General features: G+C 47.4%; 1 protein-coding gene across 2 annotated transcripts; it reads right to left on the bottom strand.

The window, feature by feature from the left end:
• Window positions 1–2,450: 2,450 nt before the first annotated feature.
• Window positions 2,451–9,392, bottom strand: Rbp4 (retinol binding protein 4). Of its 2 annotated transcripts, XM_042689333.1 has the most exons (6): window positions 9,295–9,392; window positions 9,045–9,174; window positions 8,797–8,933; window positions 8,513–8,619; window positions 3,312–3,524; window positions 2,451–2,744 (listed from the first exon to the last, which is right to left on the bottom strand). In XM_042689333.1, the coding sequence occupies exons 2-6, from the start codon at window positions 9,153–9,155 to the stop codon at window positions 2,707–2,709; spliced, it is 606 nt and encodes a 201-aa protein (XP_042545267.1). In that variant the 5' UTR covers window positions 9,156–9,174; window positions 9,295–9,392; the 3' UTR covers window positions 2,451–2,706. The 2 variants fall into 2 exon arrangements, with proteins under 2 accessions (XP_042545267.1, XP_042545268.1); XM_042689334.1 differs by lacking the exon at window positions 9,295–9,392 and having other exon boundaries at window positions 9,045–9,229.
• Between the last annotated feature and the right edge of the window lie 3,060 nt (window positions 9,393–12,452).

Genomic DNA, 12,452 nt, shown 5'->3' with positions numbered 1-12,452 from the left:
CCTGCAGGCCAAGAGAGAAGTTAGCTTGCTTGTAATTAAGAAGAATGGAGAGGCCGAGCAAAGTCACTTCGTGCCTGAGCCTCCTCTACACTAGGCACTGTCTTCGATGCTGGGACTGGGAGGGTGGGGGAAGGGGTATTCCACTGGAGGCCAGAAAAGTCCCAGGTCTGTGTCAGAGGTAGAGGATGCCAGAGGGAGGAACCACCAGTGATCAGTGGGAACCACTTTGCAGCTGGAGGTTGACAGGATCTGATGAATGCATTTATGAGTCTAGCTGCTGTGTAAGGAACAGACGTGGAGGAACACAAATGAAACTGGCACCTAGCCAGCCAGCTTCTGGAGTAGGAAACGTTGATGGGAACCTTGAAAGTAGGTGGCATGAATGAGAGCTTGTGAGAAATTATCTTGGGATATACTCTGGTAAGGCAGAACAAAGATGACATTGTGTGTGTGTGTGTGTGTGTGTGTGTGTGTGTGTGTGTAAGGATGTAGAATGTGATTAAAAAGAGAATGCCAGGGTGACTCCTAGGTTTGTATTCTGATGTCAGTTGGATGATGGAACAAAAATGGAGACGACTTGGGGAGGGGGAAGTGGGGTGAGAGCTAAGTGTTTCATCTGGGGCATGCAAGCAGCAGAGGCTGTGTGAAACACTACTGGAGCTGCGATGTTGCCGGGAGATTTGGATGGCTTCTAGAGACCTACGGTGTTATGAACTATCCTGGGAGAGAGGAGAGAAAGGGAAGAAATCAGAGTTAAGGACAGAGCCCAGGGTCATGCTAACTCTTGTGGTTGGGACAATGGCTGGACCACACAGGGCCTGGTTCTTAGTAGGTAGGTGCTCAACCAATCTTCATTTCCAGGTTAATCATCCTCAGCTGTTGCCATCACTCCTGGAGAGTCTGAGAGCAGTTTCTGAGGTAGGATTTATTGTGACCATAAGCTCAGGGATAAAAAGACTAAGAGCTTTTGCTCATCATTGGTTAATAAATTTGGCCAATTAAAGCATGTGTGCAATTGCTGAAATAAGGATACAGGTTGACCCATTGTAGCAATGAGATCCATGGTAGCAATGAGATGTACAAGACACGATGTTGAAAACAAACTTTACAACTTCTGACGAGGGTGGGGGCGGGGGGGGGGAGTTGGGGAGGGAAGGAATGGTAGGAAAAAACAAAGCGGGGAGAGGGGAAGGGGTAACAATGCTCGATAGGACATGTGCTCATTACCTTACTCATGTAACTGTAACCCCTCTGTACAGTATCTTTACAATAAAAAATATATATTTAATAAGAACATTTAAAAAGCATGTGTGTGCATGTGTGTGTGTGTATGTGTGTGTGTGTGTGACATGCCAGTACCGAAGCTTAAACTCAAGATGTGGACATTGCCCTAAGGGCCTGAGCTTTTTTTTTCTTTTCTCAAGCCAGCATTCTACCACCACAGCTGCATGTCTGGATTTTGGAGATAAGATTTGGGTTGGGATGTAGCTGAGAGGCAGAGCACTTGCCTAGCAAGTACAACATCTTGGGTTTGATCCCCAGTAACAATATAAACAAACAAAAACCCCAAGAGTTTCACAGGCTTTCCTGCTCAGGTTGGCTTTTTGTGTATGTGTGTGAAAATACTGTACAGAGGGGTTACAATTACATGGGCAAGATAATGAGTATGCTCAGGCTGGCTTTGAACTTTGATCTTCAGATCTCAGCATCCTGAGTAGCTAAGATTACAGGGGTAGGCCACTGATGCCTGGCCAATTAAAGCTGTGTGTGTGTGTGTGTGTGTTGGTCATGGGTCTTGAACTCTGGGCCTGGGCACTGTCTCTCAGCTCTTCAGTTCAAGGCTGGCACACTTGAGCCACAGCACTACTCCCAGTTTTCTGGTGGTTAATTGGCGATAAGAGTCTCATTGACGTTCCTGCCTGGGCTGGCTTTGAACACAATCCTCAGCTCCAAATTACACAGCTAATACCTGAACTGGGAACAAAACTTCTCATCTTGTTTCCAAGATGAGCACCAGAGGCTTGTGGGAACCCCTTGAGAACAGAGGCAAGTGGCTCTGCCTGCAGTTATCCGTTAGCATTCTTAAGTGCTAATTCACCTCAGTTCCCCCCATATACTGGATGGGGAGGGGGCAGAATGGCTCTGGCTTCCAGGCTCCTTCCACTGAACTCAAGGGTGGGACTACCTCCTGGAGCTCCCTCTCGACTCCAGCTCTGGGATGACCCACTCACAGGCTCCACTCTGGTCTGGTCTCACCCATTTGCTCTTTGGGACATGACCAGGCAGGTAGTTAAGCCTTCCTACGTTTAGGAGGAAGTTGGGAGAAGCCACAATCTTTCATGATGGATATTAGCCATTAGAATGGGTGGAAGGTCACAGCAAGGGGGAAGGAAGAATGCCCTGGTATTTAAAAGTGCACCTATGACCACAAATCAAACTTCACACTCACAGGGAGCTGGTGACTATATTTTATTAAATCATTTTGGAGTCCCTGAAGTGGTCCCTCAAAAACCTTCAGTAACGACATACATATGATATGAACAGAGACACTCATTGCCACAGGTAGTTTTTATGTGTACTGAAGGCTTTATGTTCCTAGAGAGAAGGGTAGGAGAGGGAAGGCAAACTAAACTCTTAAGATAAATACAGATGAAGATTCAGAGTTAATCAGAAGTTTTCAAGTGAAACTTCCCATCCTTGATGTCGCTACAAAATGTTTCTTGATAGTTTGCTCTGACAGTAACCTGCAATGCAAAATGCAAAGCCATTAATGAGAGAAAGGTGGGCTCGTGTTCATGTCCATAAGACATACTCTGGTGGTCTTCATTCATATGAATGAAGCTGGCCTTCATTCATATTCTGCCTCCTTTGAATGAATTGCAGTAAATGATGCCCTCTAAATGAGATGCGGCTATATACATAAATACGCACACACATGTATACCTGTATATACAGGTATACACACACACATATATTGCAGAGCTTAGGGCCTTGACTTGCCAGGCAAGTGCTCTTCCATTGAGCATGTGGCTATAATTTATACACACCCTCATACCCTCAAGGTTGTTCTTAAAACCCTTTAAATTTGGGGGTAATGGAGGGGCTGCGATCCAAGAGCATAAATAAGACCTGCTGTGTGGATCAATGCTTTATTATTTGGGGCCAAATATAGTTCATTGCTAGACTCCTGGAAGGACCTCCAGAATGGACCTCTTGGTCTCCCTGGCTTTCTCTTATTTGCAGATGCAGTGTTTTTGGAGGCCTGCCCGTCCCGAGACCCCCACCCCGGCCCAGGAGGGAAGCGCATTCACCATTGTGCTCGATCCACCGGTACTGGCGGTCCAGGCACAGCTCCTCCTGCCTCTGCCTCACCAGTCTCCGTGCCTCCGGGGTGAGGCCGCTGGGATGGCGGGAGAACACGAAGGAGTAGCTGTCGGCACACGTGCCGTCCAAGTTCAGCAGGCGGCAGGAGTACTGCAGCGCGAAGGTGTCATAGTCCGTGTCGATGATCCAGTGGTCATCATCTGCAAGCCAGACAGCCACAGGGTCCACTGACTTCCTGCCCTCAAGAGGGACCTGTGCAAATCCCTTCCAGTACCTTCCCTGAACTGCCCCCATCTCTACTTCACTTAGCCTTCTTGTTGACTGTGGCTCGGCCTTCCTCAGCATTAAATTCTGTCCCTGTCACTGCATAGGCCTTTGTGTCTTCTCAGTTACTTCACATATGGAACCAAAGTGCACACTATTACTCCCCAGTTGATAGATGAGAACACCGAGAATCACAAAGAAACTAACTCACCCAGGATCACAAAGAGCAGGGCAAAATTGGGATTCAAGCAGTGTCCACAGGCTCGGCCATATTATCTCCAGACACTAGGTAAGTTGAGGGGAGAGGGACCAGCAAACAAAAAGGCTCTGATTTGTGTCTCTGTCGTCACATCAGGATCTTGCAGCGAGAAATAATCTGCCCATATAGTACTCCACATTGAGGAAAGGCAGAGGGCCTCAATGCCCAGCAGTAGAGTGTGTGAGGCCATCTCTAGAGCTTGCTCCAAGTCCAGCCTTAGTTACGCCTCTCAGAGAACCCCTGTAGTGCCAGTAGGGTAGAATTCCACCTCAAATTAGACCTTACAGGAGGTTGTGAAGAAGAGGGGATGGAGCTCCCCTTTTCAGTTCACTCCAGACTTAACAAGAGGAGGGAGACAGCCCTACCTCTTCTTGGCTTTCCCAGGGTGAGGACCAGAGGTAAGGCTTGGAGGATGTCTAAGCAGTTGGCTGCTGAACTGTCACCAGAAAGCTACTAGCAGAGGAGTCAGGCAGAGCAGTCACATGGCTGCTAAGACGCATGCTCCCTGCCTGGGCTACTGAGCATCAGCAGCGGGGCAGAATTTCCATCACTAGATGAGCTCATTCCTTCCCCTGCTATGGGATCTCTGTATCATCTGGGGTTCCCCGGGTGCCTAACTCTCAGCCACAAAAGCACCCACCTTCTAAGTGTCACCTTGACTCACGGTCCAAGTGGCTATTCTCTTTGCAAAGCTATAGCTTTAAAAAGAAATCCTCCCCACACCCCCAATTATTGGCAAATGTATAATCAAATGTAGACAGAAAGTAACTTCCAGTGCCTGTTTCCTTTCTCCCTGAGGCTGGTAGGGTACCTTTGGAGAACCAGACACCCCCAAATGCTTCCAAACAGCAGCTAATTACACAGAGTAAACTAAGGGGGAGAGAGCTGGAGCCAGTGGCTGTGCAGCCCCGAGTCCCTGACTCCCCCACCCAGGAAGAGGGCATCCACTACAGTCAAGCCCACACTGTACTCCCGCAGACTGCTTAGAGGTTTGGATTATCAGTCCCCAAATGACTGCAAAGACAACTGCCTTGGGGACCTGGTTTATTAGAGATCTGTCACTCACCCCCGTAGACCTAGAAAATGTCCCTTCAGCTCCCTATTGCTGGGCCCTCCAGTCCTCCAAAGTGACAAGACTGGGGTTCTCAGGCCTAACAGATCAGCTGAGCCAGCCAGGAGAGAGATCTTATGCTCCTTATAACTCACGCTGCAATACAGCAGCTCTGGCGAAGTGAGTGGAGCCCAGGACCTCAATACTGAGTAGATCAACGTAACTCTAGACTGAATTACCTAGACCAGTGGCTCTCAAACTTCATTATATAGAAGGCACACAGCTGGGGAACAACCCAAAATTTCAGGCCCCAGACTCTACCTTGAGAGTTTCTAATTCTCTAAGTCTAGATTTGGGGCCAGAAAGCTGCACTTTTAACAAACACCATAGTTGATTTAGACACAGGTGGCCTAAGGCCCCTGACTTTGAGAAACACTGATGTAAATGCTCCAGCCTGCTTAGTTATTGAGCCTGATAGGTTGGCCACCAGAATAGCTGACCTGCTCTGAGACAAAGACAAAAGGAATCTTTGGTCCATTTCTTCCTCAAAATAATGATGATGGTAGCTAAAACTTCTATTTAGCATTACACATCAAGTAACCATTTTTATGCATTATTTTGATTAGTTCTTCCAATAATCTTATAAAATAAAAACTATGCTCCATTCCCATTTCACAACTGAGAAAATCCAAGAGGTCAGTCCAAGGTACAGCCATGACTCTTAAGACATCCTTGCCTCCTGAGATATCCCATTCATTGCTGGGGAAACTAGTCCAGAGCCTGACCAACGCTGAGGCAACAAGCCAGTACAGTCTGATAACTCTGGAAACAGAATGAGCATTTGCACTGGAGAAGGCCATCATCTTACCTCCTTGCAAAGACATCTAGTCAAGATGCAGTATATGGAAAGATAGAGTGACCTTCATGTCCAGATTCATGTTTAATGTGCAAACAAAAGCAGGAAAACAGAAAGTAGTATGAAGCATGCAATTAGTTTGTAAAGAGCAGTCCCATGTAAGCTAAGTATGCCAAACAGAAGGTCAACACATCTAGTGACATCTTGTGAGACATTCAGAAAACATCATCTGAGCCGAGAGGTGTCACCAAGTGGCACCTGACACTTACATGACTCTCAACTTCTGACTCTTCAGTTACAAGAGACTTCAATCAATGGTCTCTGTGTTCTTGACCAGAAAGGTAAGAAGCAATCATGGCAAGCACTTAGAGAGGTTTTATCTCCAGCACTGTTTCCAGTGTTATCTGCATGTCAGCTCATTACATTCTTGTAGCACAAATCCAAGAAGCAGGTGTTACAATTCTCCCCTACTTTGCAGAGGGGGAAACTGAGGGATAGAAAAGCTGGGAAAACAATACAAGGCCCCACAGCTGGTAGCTGAGATTTGAACTCAAACCAGTCTGATTTTAATGGGGCAAACTGCACAACTATATACTATACTGCACTATACTGCACAACTTCTTTTCTGAAAAGCAACCTGAGGAGGATAGATAGATAGACAGACAGACAAGACAGACAGACAGGTAGATAAGTCGATATCTCACTTAAGATATACACCAGTCACTTTCAAGGTTTCAATTCTTTTTCTCCTTTCCAAATGCAATCCTCGATAAACCCTCCCAAATACAAGAGGTAAAAGTAGAGTCAATATGGTTTGACAGGAAAAGCAGGCCACTAAAGAAACATCTCTACCTCTTCTGTGGTTGTTTCTCACCTGTCCCTAAAGACAATGTTAACAATTCTATTTTTATTAAAGAGGATACCTCAAAGTGCCCAAGAGCATTATGTGTTATTCTTTGAGTTAGTACCCTTGTTTCTCCTCCTATTGGTATTTTCAATACATTATCAGAAAAGTAAGAGCTGAGCGCTGGTGGCTCACATCTGTTATCCTAGCTACTCAAGAAACTAAGATCTAAGGATCACAGTTCCAAACCAGTCCAAGCAAGAAAGTCCATGAGGACTCTTACCTCGAATTAATCAGGAAAAAGCCAGAAGTAAAGCTGTGGCTCAAGTGGTAGAATACTAGCCTTGAGCAAAAAAACTAAGGGACAGCACCTGTATTGGCACCAAACAAGAAAAAGAAAAGAAAATAGAAAGAAAGGAACAAGAAAGAAAAGAGAAAGAAAAAAAGGAAGAATAAGAGAGAGAGAGAGGAAGGAAAGAAGGAAGGAAAGGAAAGGAAAGGAAAGGAAAAGAAAAGAAAGGTATAAACTTTACCTTTTTTTTCCTGGTCCTGAGGCTAGAACTCTGGGGTCTAGGCACTGTCCCTGAGCTCCTTTGGTTCCAAGCTAGCACTCTACCAAGCACCACTTCCAGCTTTTTCTACAATTTAATTGGAGACAAAAGTCTCACAGATTTTCCTACCTGGGCTGGCTTCGAACCCCAGTCCTCAGCTCTCAGTCTTCTGAGTAGCTAGGATTATAGGCGTGAGCCACCAGCACCCAGCTTATGAATCACTTTAGGAAGTTCTACTTCGCTATTTGAGCTAATTTGCATTACTTCTGGCCATAAAAGCATTTTCCTCTTGCAGTATAGCAACTTTTTCTGTACAGCATAGATCAATACTAAAGCAATAATTTGATTTTTTTTTTTAATGTAGTGTTTGGGTTTGGCCTCAAACTTGTGGTTCTCTTGCCTCAGACTCCTGAGGGGAGGGGAAGGAATTTCATCTAACACACAACTTCTAGAAAGTCAAGGAGAGTGTGCTGTAATCTAGGACATTTCTGTCCTGGATCACCCATGGAAGAGTCTCCTTGAGGTGTTCCTAGATTTCTTCGCACAAGAATGTGCAAATAATACTTTGCCAAAGTTGGTTTGAAAAGAGACTACAGTTCAGAACCATCCAGTCTGGGCCTGGTAGTTGGTACCCCTGGCTTCTTTCTACTGGCTCTCTCACATACTTGTTGGGCAATCTTGAACAAAGTTCTACCTTCTCTGGGCCTCTGTTTGTTCATTTGTATACTGAGCCCCACCCCTGAGGTTAGTTAACTCTCCTCTCTTTGTCTATGACATGTCTTCCCTGGCCTACATTATTCTGCCTTCTACCAGATAGACTCTAGACTTGAAACTTCTGAGAAAGAGACGGAATAGATAGAGCTTGTAGATTGTGTGTTATCATTCAGCCAGATCTTAGGGTGTTGGGAGTTCTGGATGCCCTGCCTCATGTAGGCAGAGGGAGGCGGGGTGTGCAACTAGAACGCACGTCTGGCTCTCCATGTCTCAGCATCGCTCACAGGGCACTGAGCCACCATCCACCCCTAAGCACAGTGCTCCCTCTTCGCTTGGACAGGGGTCTCCACCTCTGCTGGGAGCTTCAGGGAGCCAGACTGTCTCAAAAGGATTCAGCCCAAAGAGCCGGAGGAAAGACAAACCCAAGCAGAGTGAGTGATGGAGGGGAAGGGAGGAACCGGGCACAGGGGGTAACCTTGAGCTTGGGCCAGGCTTCTGGAACTGGGGGAGAAGAGCGGGCGGGGAGGAGGGAGAGGAAGCTTACAGGCCTTTCTTCCCAAAGCGAGGCATTGGAGAAGAAATCTGACTTGGCCAGGTGCGATTTCCCCCACCTCCTATTCCCAACATGCCCCTTCTGCTGACTACTCACTTCCTCTCTGGAGAAAGGAGGCTACACCCCAGTACTTCATCTTGAACTTGGCAGGGTCTTCGGTGTCTGTGAAGGTGCCCACCATGTCAGCGCACACTTCCCAGTTACTGCAAAAGGCCAAAAGGGGATCTTGAGCCAAATGGGGAGGGGGAGAAGGGGGAGGGGGAAAAGGGGAGGAAAGCCCCCCTCCCCCTCCCTCTTATCCCGCCCGCCTGCTCCTTCCTCCTCTGTTTAAGGATAGGTTTGGCCAGCCAGGCACCAGACAGAGGCTTGCGGATAATGACCTCAGCAGCCGGACACGGCCCTTGGCGGTGGCGCTCATTTGGCCGTTCTCGTCCACGGAGAACTCGGCGATGATGTTGTCTTGCAGGAAGAGACCCTCGGGGTCCTTCTTGGCGATGGCGTACCAAGTCCCCGCGAACTGTGAACGCGAGGGTTTGGTGACTGGGGAGTCCAGGGGTGGCCACCACCGGGCCATTCGAGGGTGGGTGGGTTGGGGGGGGTGCCTGGGCGCCCCCGGGGCGGTACCTACCCGAGCCTTGTCGAAGTTCTCCTTCACTCGGAAGCTGCTCACCCTGCAGTCGCGCTCCGCCCCGCCGCTGCCCAGCGCCGCCAGCAGCACGAGCGCCCACATCCACTCCATCGCGCCCACCAAGTGCGCCCTGCGGGGACCGCCCGCGCCCTCGTCACCCTCGGGACCCTGGCCGCCCGTGCCACCCCGCCGTCACTCCGCACCCCACCCCCAGGACACCACCCCAACCCCCCCGGGGCGGGGGGCTCACCACCCGGAGCCGCGCGCGCAAGCCTGGCCACCGGCGCGCGTGGAGCGAAGGAGGCGAGCGCCCCGCGGGCCGCCCGGTTACTTTATAGCTCCGGGGGGAGGGGGTCGCGCTTTCGTAACCGCGGGGTGAAAGACCGAGGGGAGGCGCCCGAGGGGGCTGGCCGAGCCCAGCACTTGCATAACCCTCCCTGACTCACTCCCTCCTGGGAGCGGGGAGGGTCTCTGAGCCAGCCTCCCCTCCCCGGTGCACTCGGACTTGGGGGAGCTGCTGCGCAGGGGGACCTGGGCGGCGAGCTTAGGCCAACCCAAGCCCCAGGCTGGCCCCAACCCTGGTGCCAGCGACTGCCAGCTGCAGCCTGGCCTGGTCCCCAGGCTGTCCAGGCCCTGCCCAGTGGCACAGTAGTCTGGTGGTCTCTCCAGAGGAACAAGGGGCCAGTGATGGGGGGTGGCACGTGAACCCCCCAAACCCTGCATGTGCCAAATTGGCCCCTTGGCCCTCTGAGGGTCAATCGAGCCCGGGTCTGGGAATATTTTGGCCAAGTAGTTTTTCCTTTTCTAAAGGATGTCTTTTACTCTTTGTGGAGAGTTTTGGTGCTGAGTCAATATTTGTCCTTTAGTTTCAACATCTGTAGAAGAACTAAAACACATCCTGTTAAATATTCTCTAGAAACAGCAACCTTGGGCAGGATAGGAAATATTTTCAGCAACCTCAGTGGGTGGCTTGAGTGGTTGGGGCCTACTGATATGGCCCAGGACATGCCAATTGTTTATGATGCATTTTAATTTCAAAGCTATATCCGAATTTTGCTGTTTCCCAAGCTGTGAAATGAGTTGGCTGAAGAGTGGGTAAAAGAGAGCAAACAAAATCTCTTGGGTCAATGGTCAGTAAGCCAGAAGGCTGTTGACTTTTTTTTTTTTTTGGCCTATATTAGGCCACAATTTAGAGGGTTTTTTTTCTCTCCATTTCAAGCTAAAGAGTTCCACTAATCTGATGAAAGCAGTGGAAATGACTGGATCTGAGTTATCCATAGGGCAAAGAAATCGTTTCTCTTAAGATTGTGTACAATATCAGTAGTCTCCATTGCCCAAATTGATAGTAATCAAGATGAATTTGGTTGCACCAGATCTGAAAGAGGAGGAGATTATGTAAGGAGAGAGAACTAAAAGCAATAAGGACTGGTCCTCAGACCAGCCCTGGAACTATTTCTTTTACTTTCTTTTTGGCAAGTTTGGACTTGCTAGGCAGGTGCTCTACCACTTGAGCCACAACTTTTTGCTTTCCTTGTTTTTCAAATAGGGACTCACTGTTTTCCAAGCAGGCCTGGATAGGATCCCTCCTAGTTACTCTTTCCACGTTGCTTGAATAATAAACACACTGTGCTCAGCTTTTTATTGGGTGAAATAAAGTCTCACAAACTTTTTTATTTGGCTGGCCTCAAACCACAGTTACCTTCTGACTTCTACCTACAGAGCACTCAGATAACACAACTTTTTACACATCTACCTACCTGCTTCTCTGTTTCTACTTTCTACCCTCCACTCTATGCATGGCTCCATTTGAGACCCAGCTGTCTTTGTGGAGCTAATGATGACATATTTAATTTCTGGCTACCCTAGAGCTTGAAAATACATTTTTCCTGGCCAAAGAGCTGACTAAGAGATTTGGTTGGGCTGGTTTCGTGAAAGGATGTTTATATTTTCCATTCAGTATCTACAGAGGACTGGTTTCACAACCCTATGGATAACGAAATCTGAGAATGTCCAAGTCCTTAATAGAAAATGTATAATCCATGCACTTCCTGCTGTACACTTTAAACTATCTAGACTTCCAGGAGGAGCTGACACAATGTGTATACTGGGTAAGTAATTGTTATACTGTACTATTTAAGGAATAATGACAAGAAATGTCTACATGTGTTCAGATACTGTCCTGCTGTACTGCTACTTACACTTCACTGTAATTCCCTGAGGGATAATGACAAGCGAACAATGTCAGTCATAACCCTAACTACATACTACACAAACAAGTGCCTGAGAGATGGGGATGGCAGGAGGCCACAGCGGGGTGCGTCAGGTCACTTCATGCTGGTGGATTCAGCATTGTGTGCGGTGCCCAGAAGATTCAAGTTTTGTTTCTTTTGGATCTTTCTGGAAATTTTTCCTCAAATATTTATGAGTCCCTATTGGCTGAATTTGTGGATGCAGAACACAAAGATAAGAAGAACTAACCATAATTCCCAAACACACCAAATGAAGTGTGCTGCAGACAGATCCTCACCTTCAGGAACCAATGTGTCTGACCCTATAGACAGGCAAGCACCTATGCACTCTGTGTGGGAAGGGCTTCTGGGGACTCCCTGTCTCCCATTCAATGCTAGGACCCTATCCTCTGCATTCCAGAGAGGAAAGCTTCCCATTTCTGCTCAATTCCTCTAGGGATGGAGAACTCTTGGCTAAGCCCAATTGCTTTTGGACAGTTGCTACTGCTAGAGGAAGTTCTCTTCATTCCCCTTTGGCCCTTTCTACAAATTCTCCTAGAACATATTCTGGCTCTCCTCATGTACACTGTTATGGGGAATAAATGTAGGGATTTCAATGCGTGTATGTGGTAATTGTTTCCACAATAACGGGTACTCATGTATTTATTAGGTGTTTAAAAGTCTGTGTAACCTAACAGCTAAGTTACAGAAACAGCCTAGATGTCCTACCATAGATGAAGGGATCAGAAAAATGTAGTCCCTATACTATACATAGTAGAATCTTTCTCATGCATCAGAAAGAATCGTATTATGCCATTGTCAGGGAGATGAATGGACCTAGAACAGTCTTGTTGAGTGAGGTAAGCCATGCTCAGAGAGACAAACAGCATATGTTCTTTCTCATATGTGGAGATTTAAAGTGTAGATTTAAAATACAATCAAACATGATAACGATATGGGGCTCTGTGCATTTATAACAAACTAACTAAAGGAGAGTAGATATAGGAGAGGAATCCAAAGGCATAACTCCTCTGAACATTTAAGGTATTATGCATCTAAACAAATTCCAAGACCTGGAATCATGTTTTTTCCTTTGTTTTGGTTTTACTTTTTTTTCTGGGGGGGATCAAGGGGAGCACAGAAATAGAGGAAGGGTGAGCAAATACATGTAGTCATGTAT

Source organism: Dipodomys spectabilis, unplaced genomic scaffold (genome assembly GCF_019054845.1).
Source record: "Dipodomys spectabilis isolate Male_0828 unplaced genomic scaffold, ASM1905484v1 ptg000125l, whole genome shotgun sequence".
NCBI lineage: Eukaryota > Metazoa > Chordata > Mammalia > Rodentia > Heteromyidae > Dipodomys > Dipodomys spectabilis.
This window is presented reverse-complemented; position numbering and strand designations above follow the sequence as displayed.